Here is a 23,536-nt window from a genome sequence, read left to right as displayed (position 1 = left end):
TAAAGATCTGCTACGCCCTTGCTGGTAAGGAACCTCCTGAGGGTATAAGGGCTCACTCTACTAGAGTAAAGTCATCAACGTCTTCTTTATCTAGGGGTTTACCTGTTGAGGATATTTGTAGAGCTGCGACTTGGGCCTCCCTCCACACTTTCGCGAAGCATTACTGCTTGGATACCGAGGTGAGGAGGGATGGCCACTTTGCGCGCTCTGTTCTCCAAGATTTCTTGGTATAGCAGAGTGGACACCCTCCTCCGGGAGTGGGGACTGTTGTGGGATTCTATTCACAAGGTGAGGAATCCACTGGCAGATGTATCTATCAGAAGAACAAGTTACTTACCTTCGGTATCGCTTTTTCTGGTAGATACAGTATCTGCCTGTGGATTTCTCACTGACCCACCCGCCTCCCCGTTGTCCACTCTTCTATACCTACTAAGTGTATATTTCTTCAAAATTTTAAAATAGATGTACTTATATGTTCATGCATAGGAAATCGGTTTTACACTGTGTGTGCTGTTTTAAATACTGTGTACTATGTATTACGCCAGTTTCAGAAAAAATTTAAAGACCTGGCTCTTCCAGAAATAAGTACAAATGCTTTACTGTTACCTCCGTTCATAGAAGAATCATCGGCGCCGGGAAACCCTTTTTGGGTAGCTGTGCGCCATACAAATATAAAAAATAAATAAATGTATACTATTACTGTTATGTCGGTCCGGCCTCGGGGGAACGTCATCCCGCCGACGAGGCCGTATTATGGATCCAGTGACGTCAGCGGGGTCGCGAGCGGAGTCGTACCCTCTGTGACGTCGTCCATGACCTCGCCGGCGTGGAGAGCAACAAAAGTTTCCGATTGGCTGCTGCGCAGGGGATATTCACAAGGTGAGGAATCCACAGGCAGATACTGTATCTACCGGAAAAAGCGTTACCGAAGGTAAGTAATTTGTTCATCTCGTTAGGAACGCTCAGCAAAAGCAATTAACAGAAAATGGCCTCTTTCCCTTTTCGGTTATTTTTAGGTTTCGCCTGGGGCACGGAGCTCCTAGCTCCCCCCCCCCCCCCCCCAGGAGAAATCTTCTATCTCTACAGTGTACTGCTTAGTCCTGCCCTCTGTTCCATTGGCTAGCTCCATAAATGGAGGCTAGCCATTGGAACAGAGATCTGTCCGTCATGGCCGGACCAGATTCGTGGGCGTTCCTGCATTTTTCTTCCCTCTCCACCCTTTTTGCATCGTCATTGGGCGGTGGGCGGAGTTTCGTTTTTTTTTTTGGGTGTATGTTTTCGTCATTATGCCGACCACGGCCGCCGGAAGAGGTCCAGGTGAGTGCGTTCCTTCCCCCCCCCCCCCCCCCCTCCCCCCCCGCTGCCGTTCCTTTCCCGCCCCCCCTCCTCCCGCTGTCCGTGCGCTGTTCCCGCCACCCGCCCCCCCCCCCCCCCCCCCACTCTCACCCCCCGGCCGCCCCTCCCGCTGTCCGTGCTCTCGTGGTGCTTGTTGGCATTCCTGGAGGCTGAGCAGGACATCCGGGAAGAAGGGGGACAGTTCAGGAAACGGGGGCAAGAGGAAGAAGTGGCAAAGCCGGGATAAGGGTCAGGAAGTGGAAACGCAGGGTTAAAGGGGAGAGGACAAGCCAGGACTCAGAGACAGGAAGAAGGAAAACAACGAATGGGAAAGGGGCAGAAGAGGAACAGTTGAGTATTAGGGCAGAGGGGGGAATATGGTGGGATAGCCGAGGTGGGGGAGGGTGTCACAGGAAAGGACCAAAATTGACAGGTAGAGTCCAGGTAGGAGAGGAAAACCCTAGACGTGAAAGGGGCTAACTACTGCAGAGAGGGCAGCTGCTGCGTGGGGGGTGGGTACCCCAGAGGGTAGCTGGTGAAGGGGGCCTGGCTAGCGTAGACTGGATTATCTGGTGCACAGAGGGGAGGTGGGCCATGCAGAGGTGCCCGCAGCAGTTCATTTAAGAGTGTAGTCGGTGCGTGCAGAGGTGGCGGCAGCTGGTGAAGGGGGTGCCTGTGAGTGTGGTGAGGCACTGGGGTCCCGGCACAATGACAGGCCCAGGCAAAATGCTCACCAGATAGAGGAAGCCTTGGCGCACGGGCTTCCTTTCTGTCCGAATCCCTGAAATTGAGGAAGTGCCGAAAATCAAGCCTCAGTTCGGAGATGACCGGAAGAAATCCCCCTCAGCCCCCCTCAACCTCGGACCCGTGATGGACGACGCCGCCCCGGAGGAAGACTTGTGCACCGTGGAGCTGGAGCTGACTAACTGTACTGAGGGGGCGGGTGTCCCACCTGGCCGAGGCACGGTCAGGTGGGACACCTGACCGTGGAGGGGCAATTTAGTTGGTGGCGTCGGGAGAGTGTGATTCGTGCACCTGGTTATGAAATGGTTTCTTATCATAGGGGGTTACTTTAAGCCAGCTTGGATTCAGTTGCCAGCCCATGTGCATGCTGGGACTTGTAGGCTACAAGTACCAGCATGACAGGTGCTGTTCAGTGAAAAACCGTGGATGGCTGAAGTCTTCTCTCCTGCCCCCCCCCTCCTCCTCCCTCGACAGCTGCGCCATTACCAGAGTTTTAACTCTGAAAAGCCCTCTGTGGTAAGCAGGCGGTGTAAATCACAGCTGACACTATTACTTAACTGTTCATTTTCATTTTATCCACCTCTTGAGTCAGCCAGTCACGATTTAATAGCGCGCAGGAGGGAGGCGTGTGCTGGTAACACACTTCCAGGCGCCCACACAGCGCGTGGGTGGGATGTCATTACAGCGACCCTCCTCGGCAGAATCGCTCCAAATGTAAAGTTACCAGATAACCCCATGTCACCAGGGCAGCATTTCGAGCCCTTAGAGTAACCGGATGCATTTTAGGATGTGTAGTGTCTCTCAGTTCATGTAATGCTGAATCGAGAGAACATGCATGAAAACATGATATGCAAAATGAAAGCCCAGGGCTAGAACATGTTGTCCCTGATGACAGTCTCTTGGTAACTTAAATTAAATCGCTGCCCTTTTCGCCACTCCGTCTCTATGCTACTTTGACAATATTTTACATGGGATTCATGGGATTCAATGTCTAGAACAGAAGATACATGTTTGCAAACCAACTCCGTCAGGGTGACAGAGTGCCAGAAAGAGAGGTACACAGCTCTGTGTCGGTCGTTCTCTGTAGTGGTGCGCCTGCAAAGCCTGTCAGATGTCAGACCGTGAAGTACAGTTTCCAGGAAAGCTTTTCCAAAATTACCTTTCCCCAAAAGGCCATCGCCCATACAAGAACATAGGGCCTTGCCAAGTCGAAAGATCTACTTTAGCGTGCCCATTTTAACCTGCTTTTATATAGCCCTTACCACCTCTGACCAGGCGTTGAAGCGCTTTGTGAAAAGTAGCACCCTACTTCGGAACCCAAGATTAGTGTTAAATAGTTAGTTGATCAGTAATATACGCTTACCTTTTTCCTTGTGGATTGGTTGTGGTAGGTTTGTGTCTCATGCGTTTAGTGGTGTTTTGAGTAGAGATTGAGGAAGGGAAGTGGATTAGAAAAGGAAAGTTGTGAATTGTTATTGGGAGTACGGGAGACATGCAATGTGTGAATTGGAAAAAATGGGGGTGGATGTTTGAGAAGGATGATTGGTACTTCAAAGTAATCCGAAAGGTTTGGTAGGAGTCTGAAACGAGAGGGATGGGACAAAGGTAGAAGGGATTTTATTTTTCTCTCAATAAAGATCTAAAATTAACATATACAAGAGACACGCTTACACATATAAATATGTAGTGGTATGCATGTACAGACATACATATTACATGACATCTAGTAAAGTTCTATTACCAGGTGTAAGTTCCTCTATATATTTACCTAGAAGCAACAATATTTACATGGTCTGGTATGTTCATGTACGTTGTGGTTAAATGTGTAATTCCTCATAGAATTTTATGAGATCATAAAAGGAAGCGTAGTTCCATGTACCAGACACATGTATGACGACAACCTCTTCTCCATACTTTGACATCCATATTGTTTGACATATATCTCCATCTCCTACTGGCAGTCACCAGTAGGTAGTTGTAGTTAGCAGCTAGTTCTATAGGAAAAGTGTTTTTGTTTTGCGAAAAACATTGGTGCCTTTTGACGAATCTTAACTACATTTTTAAGAAAGTTTGCCACTCACTTCAGCTGCTGTCTGTAATATTTTGGGGTAATTTATCAAGCTGGGGCTGAGAAAAAAGTTGGGGTCCCAAAACCTGTTTCCCCATGGCATTTTAGACACAACTAATATTTAGGTGTAGGTGTACACTTGCACCGCCAGTTTGATACCAGTTTTGTGTTTGTTGCGTGCTCCTTGGGTGTGCACTCCGTTGTGCACTTAATTATATTATTGAAAAGCGTACCCCTGGATTGGGGAACGTCCCCTGGTCACTGCTGTGTCCCCAGTTGGCATTCTTTAGTTCAATCCTTAGTTTCTACTAGAAAAATTAAGCTAGTCACCCGCTATTTCATTGCTTTAAATCAGTGGTTTTATTCACTTGTTTTCATAATTCGAGTTGACATTCACTCCAATTCTAAATTATTTCATTACCCAAATACATGTTGTTACTTGGTCCAATGCATTTCGGCTATTTAAAGCCTTCATCAGGGAACATGTGTCCCATTCACCATGTGCGTGAAGGAGAATACTCTATTTTAGACAAAACTACAATACCGACCACTTAATGGAATTAAACCAAATTTGGCAGATAGGTAGATCTTGGTCCAGAAAGAGAGCTTTTTAGGTTTCGGCTACCGTCGCACTGCGTAAGCAGTGGGCGGAGCCGAAATCTTATGTGTGTAGTATGGGGGCCTGAACACGCCCCTCTTCTCCATTGGCTGGCCTCGTAAATGCTGGCCAGCCATTGGAGGAGAGGAGCGTCACTCAGTTCAGGGCCCGCCTTGACGCGATTCGGGGGCGTTTCTGGGTCTTCTTTTAAGTCCCGCCCTCTCCTCTTCCCATTGGCTGGAATTTTACCTTCCAGCCAATGGGAAGGGGAGAGGGCGAAAAACACGCCCGAATCTCAAATTGACCTTGTTTCTTAATGTACCGCACAAAAAAATCTGTAAACCCAACAATTGTATTCTAAAAAAATCCTCGGATGTTTTAAATTATCACTCATGAAAAAGCCTGTGTGCCTCAATTCGGTCAACATTTGTTTGCGGAATTCTTTGTACCACTATAAAACATTTTTAGAAGTGGGTGTGTCATTTTTATAAACAGATGCGCTATTTCCATGGACGTGAGGAGCACACACTTAAAGAAAAGAGTTTCCCGCCAAGACGCAGGCTGAGTATCTGTACCCCTGCAACCAGCTACATGCATTGAAAGTGAAAAAGTACCAGTGTAGTAAGCGTCAGAGGCGCTAGGTGGCACTACTCTTCCGCACTTGCAGGCCGTGGGAATGAGTGCACCACTCCTCTTTTCCTGGCCGGGACAAATGCATTGGAGCTGTTGCCGGGAGAACATGGCCATGCGGTCGCCGGCTCAGTAGGGAGCAGCGGCAGGGAGTGGGCCCTTTGCAGGTAAGCGCTTCCCACGTTTCACGTGTGTCTGAATTATGTCCGTTTTGGGTAGGCGTCGTTGGTGACTTCTGTCCGCCTTGGCTCCCGGGTCTGATTCATCCAGCAGCATTTCCAAGTGCCCTATCAGCAGCCGGCCGCGGTTTGTTTTGATTTTTCACATCATGTTTATGAAGGCGCGAGACGAAAATTGCTGCGGTTTTTCGCGAAGCCTCAGACTATAGAAACACCTCAGTGCATGGGCTCTTGCCTGCGCACCCGGGAAGCCCGGCTCCCCTTTCTGTTTTCATAGCCCTGGCTCACAGCTATGCTGCTCATATGGGATTATGCACTGATGTAATCACGTTGGCGAAGCAAGTGTCCGCCATGGGGGATGCGCTTAAATTTGGAGTGGAAAAGTTGAGTCGTTTCAGGGAATAGGGCATGTGAAGAGTGTCCTGTGTATGTGTTGAGAAGTTTGGGTTCAGGGAAGTGAGCAGCGTGTGGTAACAGTTTCTATGCCTCTGCTGGTAAAAGCTCCAATTGACCAGTTACACAGAGGCTCTTTGTGATCACGGTGGCATTTGCTGTTTGAGCGTGTAATGAACTGTTTGTTATTCAGTGCTCTGTGTTCGTGGTGGCTCTGGGTGTGTGTGTGGCTCTGGGTGTGTGTGTGTGTGGCTCTGGGTGTGGCTCTGGGTGTGGCTGGGTCTGTCTGTGTGTGTGTGTGGGGGTCTGTGTGTGGGTCTGTATTGGTCTCTGTGTGTGTGTGTGTGGCTCTGTGTGTGTGTGGTTCTGTGTGTGTGTTGGGGGTCTGTTGGTGTGTGTGGGTTTGTGTGTGGGTCTGTGTGTGTGTGTGTCTGTGTGTTTTTTTGTGGCATTTGCCAGAGATTAAACTATTGGCATTGTAAATGACAATGCCATTTATTTATCTGTTTTCAAAACCAACACATAAATAGAAATTTTGTCATTTACAATGCCAATAGCTCAAACTTTTCAAAAGGCGAAACCATTGCATTGTAAATGCTTGTCCTTCTTCGAGATTGTGTTCTTTTAGATAACAATAAACAAGACACATAGTTGTCAACCATATTAAAACTCTTACACATCTACACATTTATATAAAATGAAGTTGTTGGCATTGAGATTAACCACTCCAAAAATATTCATGTATCACTATCACGTGATGGAACATAATATAAACTAAATATGTGGCATATTGATTACACATATTCAGCATTTTGATAGATTGACTGGCACATGTAACTCTAGCAGGGAACTTACCAAAGTAGAAAAGAGACCATATTCAAAACAATGGCTTGAATTGGAGATGTGAGTAGGCTTAGCAACCGTAGAAGTTGCCTCAGAAATCTTTGTTCATTGCAACGCTGTGTTGACTTCCATCCTGCTCCCCATACTCTTCCTGTTGGGGAGTTTCAGCGTTGGTCAGACTGTCTGTGACGAACCCTGGGAAATGTTATCCTTTGACATGGGTCGAGCTCTGACTTCTCTTCAATTCAGAGGCTCTAGAAAGTTGTTGCCATTGTCTGCAAGAGCTCTTATAGGAGTATTGTGACTGGTCTGTGATCAGGATGTCTTTTAAGTATACAATTGGTCTAATTCGTCTGGCTTTCAGATCTCCATTACTGGACGCAATACTTTTGTAAAGCACCCTGGTGCTGCAAATAGTCCGAAAGGTGGAGCCTTGAATTCGAAACCTGGTGTTTTCAGCGAAACTAGAAAAATCATTGGTGAGGAGAAAAAATGGGTATAGCCCGGTAACCATCCCTTGGGTCTAGACACACCATCCAGTGCCGAGGCCAAAGGATATCCCGGAGTCCATCGATTTCCTCTATCCTGAAATGATTGAAAACCAACCACTTATTGAAGTTCTTGAGGTTTATCACCCGGTAATGGCTTTTATCTAGAAAGTTGTTGCCCAGGAACCCCATAAGATGTTCTACTGAAGGAACAGTTGCACTTTGCATCACCAGCACTCGCATTTTCTGGCCCATCAGTTCCTAGTTTGAACCTGAAAAGGTGATCGGCCTTGTTCTCTGCCACTGTCTTGGCGATTTAATAGAATTCCAAGTGGAAACCCTTGGTTGGAAGTAGTCCTACTTGCCAGTGAGAGACATGGCCCGCAGGATGAAAGATTGCTAAAAGTGACTCTGTTCTTGCCACTGACCTCGACTTCAGTGGAATTTCCTATAAGGGTCCTGATTTGAGAGCCTCTTAACCGTGACACTGCAGTTTGCATTTCCCAGGCTTATTATGGCTTTCTTGGCCCAACCTTATAGGGTCTCCAGGGAAATTACACTTTGGCCTCTTCTGTCATGTCATGTTTGTTAGGGGGCCAAAACGCAAAAAAAGCTTGCCTGGCAATCCCCCATGACCTTTCCATGCTCTTCTTCTTGTCTTTGACAAATTTTGCTTAGAAGGTAGACATCCATCCATCTATTCTGGTGTTGTTGCCACCTTTCCCTCCACCGTTGGATGGGGGTATTCCTCCCAGAAGCATCCCCTAACCTATTTGGCCAGGGATTTCCACAGACACTCGCCATGTTTTTTGCCACCTCTTTGGTCAAAAGCCATTGGGAAGACCGCAGACGGGGATCCAGCATACCCTGAGATGTCTTTTTCCCGCTCATCTTCAGCCTCCCTCCCCTTGTGGCAGTTATGCTCAAAGCTCAGATGCCATGGTCTGACTGCTCACTCAGAATTATCTTGGGATTCCTCTTCATCTATCGCTTCGTCTGTGATAGGAATGAGAAGTGAGCATGACTTGGAAATCTGAGCGGTAGAACCGCTTTCCGTCTCGGTCCAGAGGGGGATCTGGCTATTTTATACCATTCAGTAAAGGCTTGCCTAAAGGGGTCAAAGGCAACAGACAGCGAGGGTTGGTCACTCTTTTCTTTTTGCCTTAACTTTCTCTGGAATCTACCCTGAATCCTACGGGATCCTGCCTATGGAGGGGTTCAGGATGGTTAGTTGCTGCCCGATAGGCTCTAGGGCCGTTCTCACCACTCTATATTGAAGCATTCACAACCTCAGAGAAATTTCATCCCATTGATGTACTTCTCCCCCCTCCTCCGTTAGGGAATCGAAATTTGCCTAGCTTATGTAACAGTAAGTTTCAATTCTATTAAGGACACAGAGGCGAGGATTATGCTATATCTTCCTTCGCTTTATTAACATAAAAACTCCACAGCAGCTCAGAAAAAATACTCAAACAGTGAAAGAAAATGCTTTTAATCCCAAAAGCATTTGAAGAAACGTTCTAATAGTCCAAAAAACCACAACTCCCAAGAGTCTCTTGTGCACTTGTAGTCCACAGTCCTTCCACCATGTCTACCAAAGATAGATAGCCAGTCCTCTCTTCCTCTTCCTCCTCTTTCTTCGGGCAGATTACGCATTCGTCTCACTGATCCTGTTTAGCACCCTCGTTGCCTGCCAGAAAAAAGGACAGCGTAAGCGAGGAGTCACAGGAGTGGGACAGCAAGACAGAGGAGCATCAAATTTTAGCAACATAACCGCATATAGGAAAACACTTTACTTACTGCCATACGGGCGGGTAGGAATCACTGTGCATCCTGGGTGGGATAATCCTTGCCTCCGTGTCCTTAATAGAATTGAAACGTACCATTACATAAGTTAGGCAAATTTCGATTCTATGTCAGGACCGGAGGCTTCAGATTATGCTAGTTCAAAGCTTACTCATCACCAACTGGGCCAGATCCACCACTGGTTTGAAATAAAACCTCTTAAACGTGGAGTCCGAAGACCAATCCGCAGCTCGCATTAAATCCTCCAAGCGAGCCCCTACAGCAAACGCCTTAGAGGCCATGGCCCCTCTGGCAGAGTGTGCCCCAAAAAGCTTCGTATCAATGTCTGCTTCTTACATGACCCATGGCACCCACCTTGCAATAGTGGGGGAGGAGACTGCTTTGTGTGGCTTCCGCAAGGCAATCAGCAATTGACGTTCGCCCGGAGGGCGTATTGCCAAGGTTATATCCTCATATGCTTTTAAGCATTGCACAACACACAACTTAGGAGTGTCCAGAAAAGCTGGGTATGAGATAGATCGCTACTCCGACTTTGTGCGACACCCCACAGTAAAAGTGACCCAATCCGGGGAGTAGACTTGCGCCGATATATCCAACGCACGTACATCAGACACACGCCTACACGAAACCAAGCACAACAGCATGGCCAACTTAGCTGAGAGCTCTTTTAGAGACAAGTAGGCGTTGGCCGGCCATGAAAGGAATAAATTCAAGACCAAATTGACGTCCCAAAGGACTGAATACCGAGGCTCTGGAGGCAACGCAAGACTAATACCTCGCAGAAGTCGGCAAACAAAAGGATGTTCTCCGACCGGAGAATTATCGATCGGGTTGTGACCCGCAGAAATCGCTGATCGAATCGCATTAATTGTTCTGTAGGCAAGGCCATTGGTGGCTAGTTCAGCCAAGAAATTCAAGATGGGAACGAGGCCCGCGACCAAGGGATCCAAATCCCTTCGAAGACACCAACGCATCCACTTAAGCCAAGCGGATCTGTAGCGCTTCGTCGTACTATCGGCCTATGCTTTGGAGAGAAGGCCCTCAGCCGATCTCGAAAGGCCCGGGAGCGTCCAGCGTCTCCTGAGAGCCTCCACGCCATGAGACGGAGCGAGCTCCGCAAGATGAGAGGATGCGGTTCCTGATCCGGATTCCTCAGGAGGAGAGGAAACCGGGGGAGTAGGATTGGAAAATCCCAAGAAAGTTCCAGAAGAACCGGAAACCACACTTGAGACCTCCACAGCGGTGTAAGCAGCACCAACTCCACGGCGGCGTATCTGGGCCGCCGTCCGCACCACCATGGAGAACGGGGGAAACGCAAACGGCTTCTCCCGACTCCAATCCTGCAGAAAGGCGTCCGTGGCCTCCGCAAGGGGATCCGTCCTCCAACTGAAAAACCGCGGAAGCTGGTGATCCAGACAGGACGCAAACAGGTCCACCGAAAAGGGACCCCAAAGGTTTTGTAGCCACTGGAAGACCCCTGAATCCAGTTTCCACTGACTGGCATCTCCGAGGTACCTGGAGTGCCAATCCGCTACCTGATTGGCTTGACCCGGTAGGTACTCCGCTGTCACTGCAATGTGACGCGACAGGCAGTAGTCCCAGAAGTCCTTCGCCAAATTCGCCAGAGCGCGAGAGTGAGGACCCCCTAGATGGTTCACATAACGAACCGCTGAAACATTGTCCATTCGGAGCAAAGGGCAGGCCTTGACCGAATCTTTGGTCCAGCAACGCACCGCGAAGGAGCCCGCCAGGAGCTCTAAACAGTTGATATGCAACCGTTGTTCGTCTGAAGACCAGACGCCGCCGGTGGAGAAATCCCCGCACCGAGCGCCCCAACCCGATCTGCTGGCATCTGATTCTATGATGAGATCCGGGACCGACCCGAAGATCGCCAGGCCATTCCATGCTTCCATGTGAGAAAGCCACCATGACATTTCCTCCTTCACCTCTTCCGTAAGGGGAATCAATTGATCGTAGCCCATTCCTCTCCGGAGGTGTTGGGCTTTGAGGCGTTGAAGCGCCCTGTAGTGCAGGGGCCCCGGAAAGATCGCTTGGATGGAGGACGACAGGAGTCCCACCACCTTGGCGACGTGTCGCAAAGACGTACTGTCCTTCGTGACCGTCTGCCGTAACAAATGCCGGATTTTCGCGATCTTCCTGGATGGGAGGCTTAGAACGGCCTCCACCGAATCCACGACGAATCCTAGAAAGGTAAGCTTCTGAGTGGGAACCAAAACCGACTTGGAGCCGTTGACGACGAACCCCAGCCGTTGAAGGAGGTGCACTGTTTGTTGCAACTGCCCGGCCAAAACCACCGGACACTGCCCCATGAGGAGAATGTCGTCCAAGTAGACCAACATCCGCACCCCCTGGCCCCTCAGGTATTCCACCACCGGATGCAACACTTTCGTGAAGCACCAGGGGGCCGATGAAAGGCCGAACGGGAGTGCCGTGAACTCGAACACCCTGTCGTTCCACAAGAACTGAAGGAAACGACGATGCGGCGGGTGGATGGGGATCACCAAATAAGCATCCTTGAGGTCTAGCCTCACCATCCAATCCCGCGGGAGGAGCACGTCTCAAAGGAGGTGGATACCCTCCATCTTGAAGTGCCGGTAGACCAACCACCCGTTGAATTCTTTGAGATTGATCACAGGTCGCTTGCCCCCATCCGTCTTGCCCACTAGGAAAACATTGCTGACAAACCCATTGGGGTGGCGCGTTGATTGACGGATGGCTCCCTTGCGAAGCAACTCCGCGACCTCTCCATCTATCAAAAGCGCGTCGGACTCTGAAAACACAATCGGCCGTGGAAAAACCTCCTGAGTGGGGTGGTCGTAGAACTCTATGTGAAACCCACGGACGGTTTGCAAGACCCAAGCGTCGGCAGTGAGCAACTCCCACTCCTTGTAAAAGGACGCCAACCTCCCTCCTATTGGAACATGATCCAAACAAAGTACACTCACCGGTGGCATTGTTGGGTCCGGAGTTTTTTCGGTAACCTCTGCCGCCAAAACGTTGCCCTCTGGTGGGGTAGAAATTATTGAAGTTCGCAGAGGTCTGGTACTGTCCTCTGCCGGAGCCTTGCCCTCTATTATTGGTTGGTTGGCCACGGCCGGTCGCGCGGCCCCTGCCGCGACCGGCCCCTCCAGAGAAACGCTGATGAAAAACGCGCTTGATGCTGGATTGTGCTTTGTCCAGCGATGTAAAGGTGGACACAAATTTGCCCAGCTCCCTGATAAAAGGTTCGCCAAAGAGGCCCCCTTGGGCCACCGCGCCCGCCTCCGAAGAGGCTAGGACTCCCAATTTTGGATCCAACTTAATCAGCAAAGATCGCCTACGCTCGGTTGACAGGGCGCAGTTGGCATTCCCCAGAAACACGATAACGCGCTGTGCCCAGTTTGACAGCACCTCCGGGGAAATGACCGTGCCATTCGCCTTCACCTCCTCCGCCATGTCGAGGATTTTTGTGGCAGGCCCGACTGCATCCAACAACTTATCCTGACATGATCGCCAGGATCGGTCAATGCCCTTGCGGGGGTCCTTCATGAATTTGGCCAGGAAGGTGGCCATTTTTGCGTCTAACTAGGGGGTCATAGCTACCTTGCCGTCCAAAGTCGGCCTAGGGCATTCACCCAGCAAGCAACCTCTGGCTTCTTTCTCCAGGGGTTTGCGCAGGCGACCCACAACGAACTTCGCCACAGTCTCCCCCGGTGTCCAGGCCGCGGACCGTGGGTGGACAATCTCGTCCGGGTCCAGCATGCCTGACTCATCCCGAGGAAGCTCTGCGGCTGAGCCCGAGGGGCGCCAAGAGCGCACCTACTCCCCGTCGTCGTCCGTGTCAGGGGAATCATACACCGGCGATGCGGGGGCCGTTCCCACGTCCACTGCGGACTCAGGACCCGACAGAGGTGCAGGGGGGGGCAGCAGTCGCCTTAGCCAAGAAAGCGTCACGGAGACGCTCAAAGGCGCCTTTGTCCACCCCCTGCGTCCCTGAAGGGGGTCCCTCCCTGCAGGGTTTCTTTGGTGCCGGCGGCCTTTCGTCCGATGTTCCCGGGGGGGTCAGCAGGTGCTCCCAAATGTGCAGACGCTAACTTCGCACATTCCTCTACAATACGTGCTGAGAGGCGGTCCTCCATGGGACCCACCACCTCAGTCACACAGCGGTATATGGAGCTATCCACCACTTGATAGAATTCATCATCCTGGAGGTAGGAGTAGGGTTCCTCCTCATAATCCTTGTCGTGGGCCATAACAATTATGTGGAAAGTAAAAAACCCCACTAGACAGAGCAAAAGTGGAAAAAAAAAACAAACACAGGAGCAACCCTGTTACTATAGGCACCCAAATGGGTGTACTGTCAAGTCAATACGTTTTGGGCAGACAGACCGACTGCAATTACTTTTGTGGGCCAACAGGTGTGGCAGATAGGGCTGCACCAACCCCCCAGCGCGCGGACCCTCCTCACCGGGACCGAGTCCTGCTACCCCTCAAGCGCGCTATGCCACACGAATCTCTGGTGCACAAAAAGGCGCCCGAAGGCGTTTACGCGGTCTACGCCACAATACAGACCCCAGCGGGGCGTCGGAAAGGCAGGTTACTGACCCGGTAACCGGGCGTCAGAGGGGCAAGCGAGGGCAGGCTCCGGCGCAGGCAGGCTCCTCAGCACGGCTCCCGTAACCATAGAGACGCGCTGAGGAGTCGGCGAGACGCGCGGGTGCCCTCTGGCGGGTTTGTCATTCACCGCACTCAATCGGGGAAAGAAAGTCGCGTAGGAACGGTTAGCGTTCCCGCGACTGAGGGCTCTGCAATAAAAGACAACACGGACAACGCGACGAGCCCCCAACAAAATCGTAGTAACGATTCTTACAATAAATATCACACACTATAAGGAAACATTGAAAAGCACTTATCTGGCTGCGGGAGCAGCGAAGAAAGAGGAGGAAGAGGAAGAGAGGACTGGCTATCTATCTTTGGTAGACATGGCGGAAGGACTGTGGACTACAAGTGCACAAGAGACTCTTGGGAGTTGTGGTTTTTTTGGACTATTAGAACGTTTCTTCAAATGCTTTTGGAATTAAAAGCATTTTCTTTCACTGTTTGAGTATTTTTCCTGAGCTGCTGTGGAGTTTTTATGTTAATAAAGCGAAGGAAGATATAGCATAATCTGAAGCCTCCGTTCCTGACATAGAATCCTAGTACCGTCTCTAAATAGTGCTTCGGTTCAATATACACAATAACAAGTACATTAAAGGCCCTTTTTATCTGTTTCTGAAAGTATCTGTAACCCCCTCAATGCAGATTAAAATGCCTTCCAAGACTGTCTGACATTTGTACTGCTGCACCATTTGGTCTAAGGTACCAAAACACTGTTAAACAACACCTCCCACAGTCATTCAGTATGGTGAAACTCCTGTAATATACTGTGCCCAGAACATAAATCACTCACTAGTGGCACAAATCAGACATCCGGCACCCTACACTGCACCCTGGCAGGGCTTTTTACCCGCATGCTCTGATTATTGCTCGGACAGGCTACGCATCCCTCCACACCAGACAGGGCAGACGCTGGCCACGTCATAGCAATAGCACTCCCTCAACCCCCCCCCCCACCCACCCTCACACACACTTTTTAGGGCTCGCCTGCTCATGCGCATAGCTGGTGATCTATATTGTCGCTTAAACAGAGTTTAACCATCTCGGCGATTTGTTGCAGTGCCCTAGAGCGCGTGCACATCAAAGCCACCAGCCTCCTCAGGCATCTCAAGCTCCCCCCAGCCGGCATTTCTCCTCCCCTAATTATTCACTGCACGGCCGGCCGGCCGGCACATCAAAGGCTGCTGCTCCCGGCCCCTATTCTTCCCTTCTTGCCTCTCCCCGCTCCCCCCCTTCCCACCACAGCAATGCCGAGGGCTTGTTTATATTGCAGCCTAACCATCTTGCACGCTGCTCTTGAAACAATAACCGTTGTTGGTCATGATATAATTAAACGATCTAATTATTTTATCAGGGCCACACAGAATTTTATAAAGTCTTTTGCTGGCATTTTCGTTTTATGCTGATTGCTATTTTACACCTTTCACATGCTGGCGATTTGCTTCAAAGGAATACATTCATACTGAATCCCGTTACTAGAGCTTTCTCCTCTTCTGCTATATATGGGTTTTAGTTGAATTTCATTGATCTCTTTTACTAATGATTTATAAAAAGTGCCACCCACCACACAGCTCCACCTACACAGCTCCACCGAAGCACCCACCTACACAGCTCCACCGAAGCACCCACCACACAGCTCCACCGAAGCACCCACCACACAGCTCCACCGATGCACCCACCACACAGCTCCACCGATGCGCCCACCACACAGCTCCACCGATGCGCCCACCACACAGCTCCACCGATGCGCCCACCACACAGCTCCACCGATGCGCCCACCACACAGCTCCACCGATGCGCCCACCACACAGCTCCACCGATGCGCCCACCACACAGCTCCACCGATGCGCCCACCACACAGCTTCACCGATGCGCCCACCACACAGCTCCACCGATGCGCCCACCACACAGCTCCGCCGATGCGCCCACCACACAGCTCCGCCGATGCGCCCACCACACAGCTCCGCCGATGCGCCCACCACACAGCTCCGCCGATGCGCCCACCACACAGCTCCGCCGATGCGCCCACCACACAGCTCCGCCGAGGCGCCCACCACTTAGCTCCGCCGAGGCGCCCACCACACAGCTCCGCCGAGGCACCCACCACACAGCTCCGCCGAGGCACCCACCACACAGCTCCGCCGAGGCACCCACCACACAGCTCCGCCGAGGCACCCACCACACAGCTCCGCCGAGGCACCCACCACACAGCTCCGCCGATGCGCCCACCACACAGCTCCGCCGATGCGCCCACCACTTAGCTCCGCCGAGGCGCCCACCACACAGCTCCGCCGAGGCACCCACCACACAGCTCCGCCGAGGCACCCACCACACAGCTCTGCCGAGGCACCCACCACACAGCTCTGCCGAGGCACCCACCACACAGCTCCGCCGAGGCACCCACCACACAGCTCCGCCGAGGCACCCACCATACAGCTCTGCCGAGGCACCCACCATACAGCTCTGCCGAGGCACCCACCATACAGCTCTGCCGAGGCACCCACCATACAGCTCTGCCGAGGCACCCACCATACAGCTCTGCCGAGGCACCCACCATACAGCTCTGCCGAGGCACCCACCATACAGCTCTGCCGAGGCACCCACCACACAGCTCTGCCGAGGCACCCACCACACAGCTCTGCCGAGGCACCCACCACACAGCTCTGCCGAGGCACCCACCACACAGCTCTGCCGAGGCACCCACCACACAGCTCTGCCGAGGCACCCACCACACAGCTCTGCCGAGGCACCCACCACACAGCGCAACCGCCGCATCACTCAGCGCAACCGCCGCATCACTCAGCGCAACCGCCGCATCACTCAGCGCAACCGCCGCATCACTCAGCGCAACCGCCGCATCACTCAGCGCAACCGCCGCATCACTCAGCGCAACCGCCGCATCACTCAGCGCAACCGCCGCATCACTCAGCGCAACCGCCGCCTCACTGGTTCAAATGTGTTTTCAATGTTTCAAGCTGTTTTCAAGCTTTCACGCTTTATTACAAATCACAAAAAGATGTTAATATTTCACTTCTGTTCTTGGATTTTCGTCACAATAAAAAACACTGAACATAATCTTCACAAAAGTTATTTACAAAAGTTTAAGCTATTGCCATTACAAATTAAATAAATCATTTAAGTATTAATTATTTTAAAAAATTAAAAGCCATTGTTATTTGTAATATCAATACATCTAAGTCACGTAAATACAAAACATGTTGCATTACAAATGCTATAGGTGTCACATTTGCGAAAGTTATAACTATTGGCATTGTAAATGACAATGTTATTAATTTAGCTATTAAAAAAAAACACATAAATAAAAAAAAATCATTTATAAGACCAATAGCTCAAACTTTCCCAATGCGAGCCCTATTGCATTTCCAATGCTTGTTTAAGTAGTTGCCTGGTATTGCATGACACTGCATGAGCTTGATTGCCCGCTGCGGCTAAGGACAGGGAAAGACTGTCATGTACATTACAGTTATGAACATACAGGCATTTGCCTGGTTATGGTGCTCTGGGAGCAAATCTATATTACAGAAGCAGCAAGAGCAGCTTTTACAGTCTTTTCTGCAAGACGTACTGCTTGAAAGTTAGCAGCAAAGCATCACCAAGTGGCACCATCGGCAGTACTGTCAGAATTTGCAAATGTGCTTTGCATTGCAGACTTCAAGGTCCACCAGAGCAAGAAGGCGAGGCTCCCAAACAAAATTATTTGCAGGTAGTTAACGACCGATATGGTGTTCTAGTGTACTGTTTTCTGCACATACACTTACACAGTTAGCACATTTATGGTAGAAAGGGATTTAAAGCTCTTGCCTACAGATAGGTTTTACCTGTCTTATCAAAGGCTTATTCTGGTCATAACGAATATTTAGAGTTGGTGTTGGGTGAGCTTATTACCCATAAGTGGTAGTCTTTCTCGTCAGTCTAATTTGTTTGCTTATTATTTCATGGCGTTCGTTCCTCTTCTTGTGATTGTCCCTCACCTAAAGCATTGGTGCGTTACCATCCTTTGGAATGGATTACTAGTAGCCTTTCAAGGAACACATCCGAGAACTACTTTTTAGGTCTCGCCAGTGACAGCGCATACGTTCCCGCTTGGAAGAGATATGTATGCAAGTGGCATTTAGCCCGCCCATTACTAAAAATTTCCTGGTTTAATTGTTACTCTTATTTGCTGCCAATTGGCCAGCACCTGTCTGGCTTTACTTCTCTTCATTCGACTGGAGCATGGACCATGTTCTGATTGCTTCAGCTTCGTTGCTGTTCTTCCATTGATTGCATTGTGATTGAGGTATTACTTACATTTTTTCTTCTTCCATGTTGTCCTTGTTGAGCTACTTCCCTTTTGTAGCTATGTTTTACTGTGCCTCACATACTCCTAGGAAGTTCCTGTCTCCTTTGCGAAGGATGTTTATTATGACAACAGAGGTTGTCTGCTCCCATCTGTATTTTTACGAAGACACAGACATGGGCGCAAGTGCTTTCTTTATGGGATAGGATTTTTTGACAAATGTCATTTTTTACCATTTCTGGAATGATTAACTGATTTGCTTAGAACTACAGGGGAGTTGTGCTGAGAACTAATCCGCATTGGCAAAGCGAGAAGGTTTCGCTTTTGTGACTGTTATCTCTGTCGACTTTTGTTTATGCTGTACAACATGGGCATTGCCAACTTAGACAGTGAATTGTAGCCATGCTGTATAGCAGCATGCCTAAAATGATGCTAATGGGACCATGATGCATCCAGCACTAATGCACTTTTTTCTCTAAAAAAAACTCCTTAGCCCTGGCTGCATCATACCACTTTTTAAAAATTTAGCTTTGGCCACATTGCAACCATCTGCGCTGCTGTACAGCATGGGTATAAAACATTGCAAAAGCCAATAGCTCTCATAAATGAGACCTATTGGCTTTGCTCATGCTTGTTTCTTTTAGTGCTCAATGGGTTGTCAATGTATTTTCTTTGTTTCCCCCTCTTAGCACCACCCCTAACACTAGCCATATCGCACTACCAGCTAATCTGTGGCTTCTCTTGCACCTCCTTCACCTGCGCCTCTTTTTTTTGTGGCTTTTTTCTCGCACACCCATCTCTTTTGCTGCGCCCTCCACTTCCCATGCTGCTCCTGCCACACAGCAGACTTTACTTTTCATCCCCTCAGCAGTGCTGTTGCTTGTCACCTTTATTTTTTTTTAAAGTTAGATTACAAAAAAACCTGTTTTGTAGAGCCTAGCGGCTTCTTATTAATATTGTATACACCTTTTTTTTTTTTTTTTTTTTTTACTGCTCTTTGCTTTCTGCCCATACTGCTCACCATCAGTAATCCGCCTTGCAAAAGCCACGTTCAGCAAATGTCTTTCAATGGCGAGCCATATTGGCTTTGCACGTGTTTATTTTTTGCATATCATCCTTCTGTGTCTTGAGCAGTGATGTGCCATTGAATGTCTTACTTGTAATTTGTCCCTGAAACTCCAGTCTAAATGTGAAATTTAAAGTATTCTTAAACTCTCGACCTGTGCTAATTATTTGGCAGTTGTTTGTGCTGGATCAAGGCATGACCTTTTGAAGCTGTGCTTTTTCTTCATGTTCATGAGACTGGATGCACTGGCCTCCGCTTTAGCCCATTGTTCGCAGCGCTGACTCTAGTTTCTGTTCCCAAGTCTCACTTTCCAAGAATTCTGTGCTTAAATTCTTGTTTAATATTTTTGGGATGTGTAGTTTCGACTTTGACATTGGAGTTTTGTGATCTGTTTCATCCAGAGCAATGTCTCTTTCAGTATCTTTGGTGGCAGATCTATTTGCTGCAAAAGACTTTTAGAGCTCATTCGTTTGCGGCCGTTAGTGGAGTTTTGTTCATGAACTCATTTGAAGCATGTCACAGCTTGCTTTTACCTTCACTCTTCTGGGGGGCAAAGACCTGACGTCTTTCTAGGTCTGGTGTTTTTTTATGCCTGACCTGAAACTAGTTCTCTTTCAAAGAACCTTGTATGGCTTGAGATATTGATCTTGGGTCAATCATATTGATGGCTTCCTGCTTTTCAGAGTTCTGCATTCTGGTTTAGAGACCTGTTAAAATCAGGTTCCTTGAGAGGTTTGTCATTGGTAACCCTTTGTCCTCCTTTGAGTCCCTCTCGAATGTGTCTTTAGCCTCTCTGAAGAAGAATATATATCAGACTGGGTACTTGGCTTGCCCGCTGCTTTTGTTTCTGCAACTTGAAGTGTTACATATGAATCTCCCACAAGCTGTACACCTGGTGTTATTGTCCAATGCAAACATCTGTTACAAATCCTGTGTGAATTGGATTGTCAAAGCATTATGCTATTGGACAAATCTTAGTGGGAGTATCTTACGTAGCCTTCCACCACAAAACTTGTGGCGAACCTCCGAATGCACAAGGAAATTATCTTGTGACCAGTTCCTGTAAATTCCTTGAAAAATTGAGTTTAATGTGACCCCAACGTTGCTTTTCATGTTCTGTTTAGGGTGAACCTTTTGCATTTCCCTGCTCTAGTGACCAGGTTGATGGTAATCAAAAATTGCTGTGGTGTACAGTAGACTGTTTTTTCTGATATTGGCAGATTGTCAAAAAGGGCATTTTGGATATAGGCTGAGGTCCCAAATGATAGTTACTAGTGATCTCCGGTTTATTTTAACCAGTTACTGCTGAGCCTGAAGAGATTAAAGGCAATGTTTAAGGCATTCACTCCCTAACACCATTTTGTACCCAGATTTAAAATCCATCCTAGTCATCCTATTAACTAGTACTCTTCTTCAATGCAGGTCCCGCAGCACAAACCTCCAGTAAGTGTGAGCCTGCCACACAGTCCGGCAGGCATGAGGATAAATGTGGTGAACCACCAGCCGCTCAACCAGGTACCACTACATACATTGTGTCTTATTCAACAAACTCTCCAATTACATAGCATCCATATTTGGGGTTATGCTTTTCTTTTCATTCTTCAATCTTTCTGTGCCTATTTCTTTTTTCCATGTTTCTATCTCTCACCATCTTCCTCCTTCGCCCTTCTAACTTCTTGTCCATGGTGTCTTCTTCGATATGTCTGCCTCTCCCTTATCTTGCATCCATCTGTGTTTTTTGCCTTTCACACATTTGCTCATTCCTATGTCCTTCTTTGGCTTCTTCCATCCTCTCCTATTGACTGACTCTTTTCGTTTTTTCCTTTGTTTTCCACCAATATGCTCTGATTCCTCTTACCCACTTCTTCTGCCTTTCTCTTAAACTGCTATTTCTGTCGCTATCTTTCAGCCTTTCTCCCACTCTTGCTATTCCTTCTGTTCTCTACTTGTCTGCTTTTTTTGTTCTCTTCTATATGCAACTCTTTCTGCCTCTGTTAATGTTTTGCTCCTTCTCTCTCTGCTTCGTCTTCCCTTTCTCCCACACTGTCACTTTCTCCTTCGATCTGTCTCTCCTTCCTTTGTTCTACTCTCAGCCCTGTGCATCGGTGGCTCCTGTGCAACGTGCCTCATGTCTCCTTCCAAGATGCCTTTTTCTTGATTTCTACTACTGCCATCTGTTCACTTGACTCCTGAAGTGGTTCCTTGCCAAGGGTGTCACCTCTAAGTCATGACTTTATCTCCCTGTGCAGAGTCTAGAAGACCTGGAAGAATATGAAGATGAGGATGAAGAGCTTACCACCCCTATTCCGAGGAAGCAGATGAAGGTGGGCCCAGCGAACAGCTTCCTTCAAAACCGGGTATGTGGTGGTGGGGTTGTATGACCAGTAAGGGCCTCTGACATATGGTACTCTTTAAGGGCAGACATGTATTTGGTATGCTGGTTCTACAAGATGGCCACTAAGTAATATCATTTACTGTAACAATTTAACTGAAAGTTTAATGTAGCTAATGCCGGGCAATGTTACTTTGTAACATAAAAAGGCATCTGATGTCGCCTCACTACTCTGAACCAATAGAAAGCGTTCATGAAATCACTGAACAAGCAGAATATGTCTGCGAGATGAAATTCTGCTACATCAACCTGTCGCTGCTTCTGCTATTATTGTGAGGGGCTGGTGTTTGGTATAGGGGCATATTTATTTATTTGTGGATTTATAAAGCGCAAACGAATCATCCCCGGAAGGCTCTCTCGGCGCTGTGCAGGAGAAAGGTCAAGAGGGGGTAAGATTTAAAAGAGCCATTTCTTCAGAAGTCTTTTAAAATTGGTTAGGTCCTTACAGGACCTGAGGTTTTGTGGGAGCGTGTTCCAGTAGTTGGCTGCCAGGTAGGAGAAGGCTCTGCCTCCCATACGTGCCTTCCATATTTTCTGGGTGCACAAAAAGTTGGAATTGCTGGATCGCAATTGTCTGGCCGACTGATACCATCTGATTTTTGTTCCTGAGGTAGGCTGGTCCCTTTCCCAGTAGAGATCTGAAGGTTATGCAGAGCATCTTGAAGATCGCTCTCTTCCTCACCGGGAGCCAGTGTAGCTGGTGCAGCAGAGGAGCTGATGGAGTTCTTGCCGTTTTGTCGAGAGCAAGCCGGGCCGCGGTGTTCTGCACTACCTGGAGTCGAGATAGAAGGTCCTCCCTTGCTCCTACCAGCAACGAGTTTCCATAGTCCAGCCGGCTCACCAGGAGTGACTGGATGAGGGTCTTCCTTGCAGATATAGGAATCCATGGAAAGACCTTTCTAAGCATTCTCCTGGTGCCGAAACAGGCCCCTGAAACCGCCTTGACCTGTTCCTCCATGGATAGTCTATTGTCTATCTTGATGCCCAAGTTCTTCGCACAGCTCCTGGGTGCGGGGGTGTTCCCAAGTTCAGTGGAAAAGGATGTGGGTGGTGCACAGCGATAGTAAACGAAGTTCCTAGGAGCCTGTTCAGCTTAGGGTGCTCTCAAGGGTAGTGCTTCCGTCAAAGCGCCAAAAGTTCAAGACTGGTAGTGTACGCAAAACACTGCAAATACATCCCCTTGGCGAGGCACTCCGTGTGTGATCATGAAAATGATTCAAAGAAGTTGTAATCCAAGTTCTGTTTTTTATTCACAAGTATTCAAGTTAATGGCTTATCGAGGATATTAACAGCATATCAATCCATAGCATGGATTCATTTTTTCAAGAAGATAAGTATGAACTCCTCCAATGCATTTCGAGCGGGAGGCCCTTTGTCAAGGAGCACTGTAAGGAAGACGAGTGAGGGTAAGTAACGTAATAACCATGGGTATGTGATGTTATCAATTAAAGTGCCGATCAATAAGGTGATGGGTGGTAAAAATAAAGTGCATCCGAGTGGTGAGCTAGGGATAGTGAATCTAGAAAGGTGTGTGGGGAAATTAGGTCGCGTGGGGGTGATGGGGTGAGGCATGAGGTGAAATGCTAACACGCCGACGGCGCGGCGGTTAAAATGAATCGTTAATGCGAGTGGACTTACTTCATATCAACGCGTAGCAAAGACCGCTACTCAGCTGTTCTGAGACGGGTGTTCTGTAATGCTGCTGTGTGGGTGTGCATGGGAAGGTGAAAGAAATAAAGTATTGAGGATAAACATAGAAAATGGGCTGGGACGCTGCTGAAACTGAGGAGGGGTGGTAAAGGGCGGATGGTGGCCATGTTGGAATGGTATGGAAAAGGTAAACAAAGCAAGGGGAAACTCGTACTCAGTTAGCTAAGTCTAAAGGGGTTAAAGCAACAAAGAGCAAAGCAAAACTAAGGTAACAAGATTACAATTTACAGATAGCAACTGTATTCAATACGGTCATTAAGACCATGTGGTTTCAAAGTCTGTAGGCGGTACATCCATTCAAGTTCTCTCTTGAGTAGTACTTTACGAT

General features: G+C 48.7%; 1 protein-coding gene across 1 annotated transcript in view; it reads left to right on the top strand.

The window, feature by feature from the left end:
- Positions 1-23,536, top strand: part of POLDIP3 (DNA polymerase delta interacting protein 3) — a 159,512-nt gene that overhangs the window by 46,306 nt on the left and 89,670 nt on the right. Inside the window, exons 3-4 of the mRNA XM_086958798.1 lie at positions 20,529-20,621; positions 21,356-21,463. Coding sequence (XP_086814924.1) covers positions 20,529-20,621; positions 21,356-21,463 — 201 coding nt within the window. The remainder of the gene's footprint in view (positions 1-20,528; positions 20,622-21,355; positions 21,464-23,536) is intronic.

The sequence above is a fragment of the Lissotriton vulgaris genome, chromosome 1_1, assembly GCF_964263255.1.
Source record: "Lissotriton vulgaris chromosome 1_1, aLisVul1.2, whole genome shotgun sequence".
NCBI lineage: Eukaryota > Metazoa > Chordata > Amphibia > Caudata > Salamandridae > Lissotriton > Lissotriton vulgaris.
The sequence above is the reverse complement of the archived record's forward strand: the minus strand, read 5'-3'. Positions and strand labels throughout refer to the sequence as shown.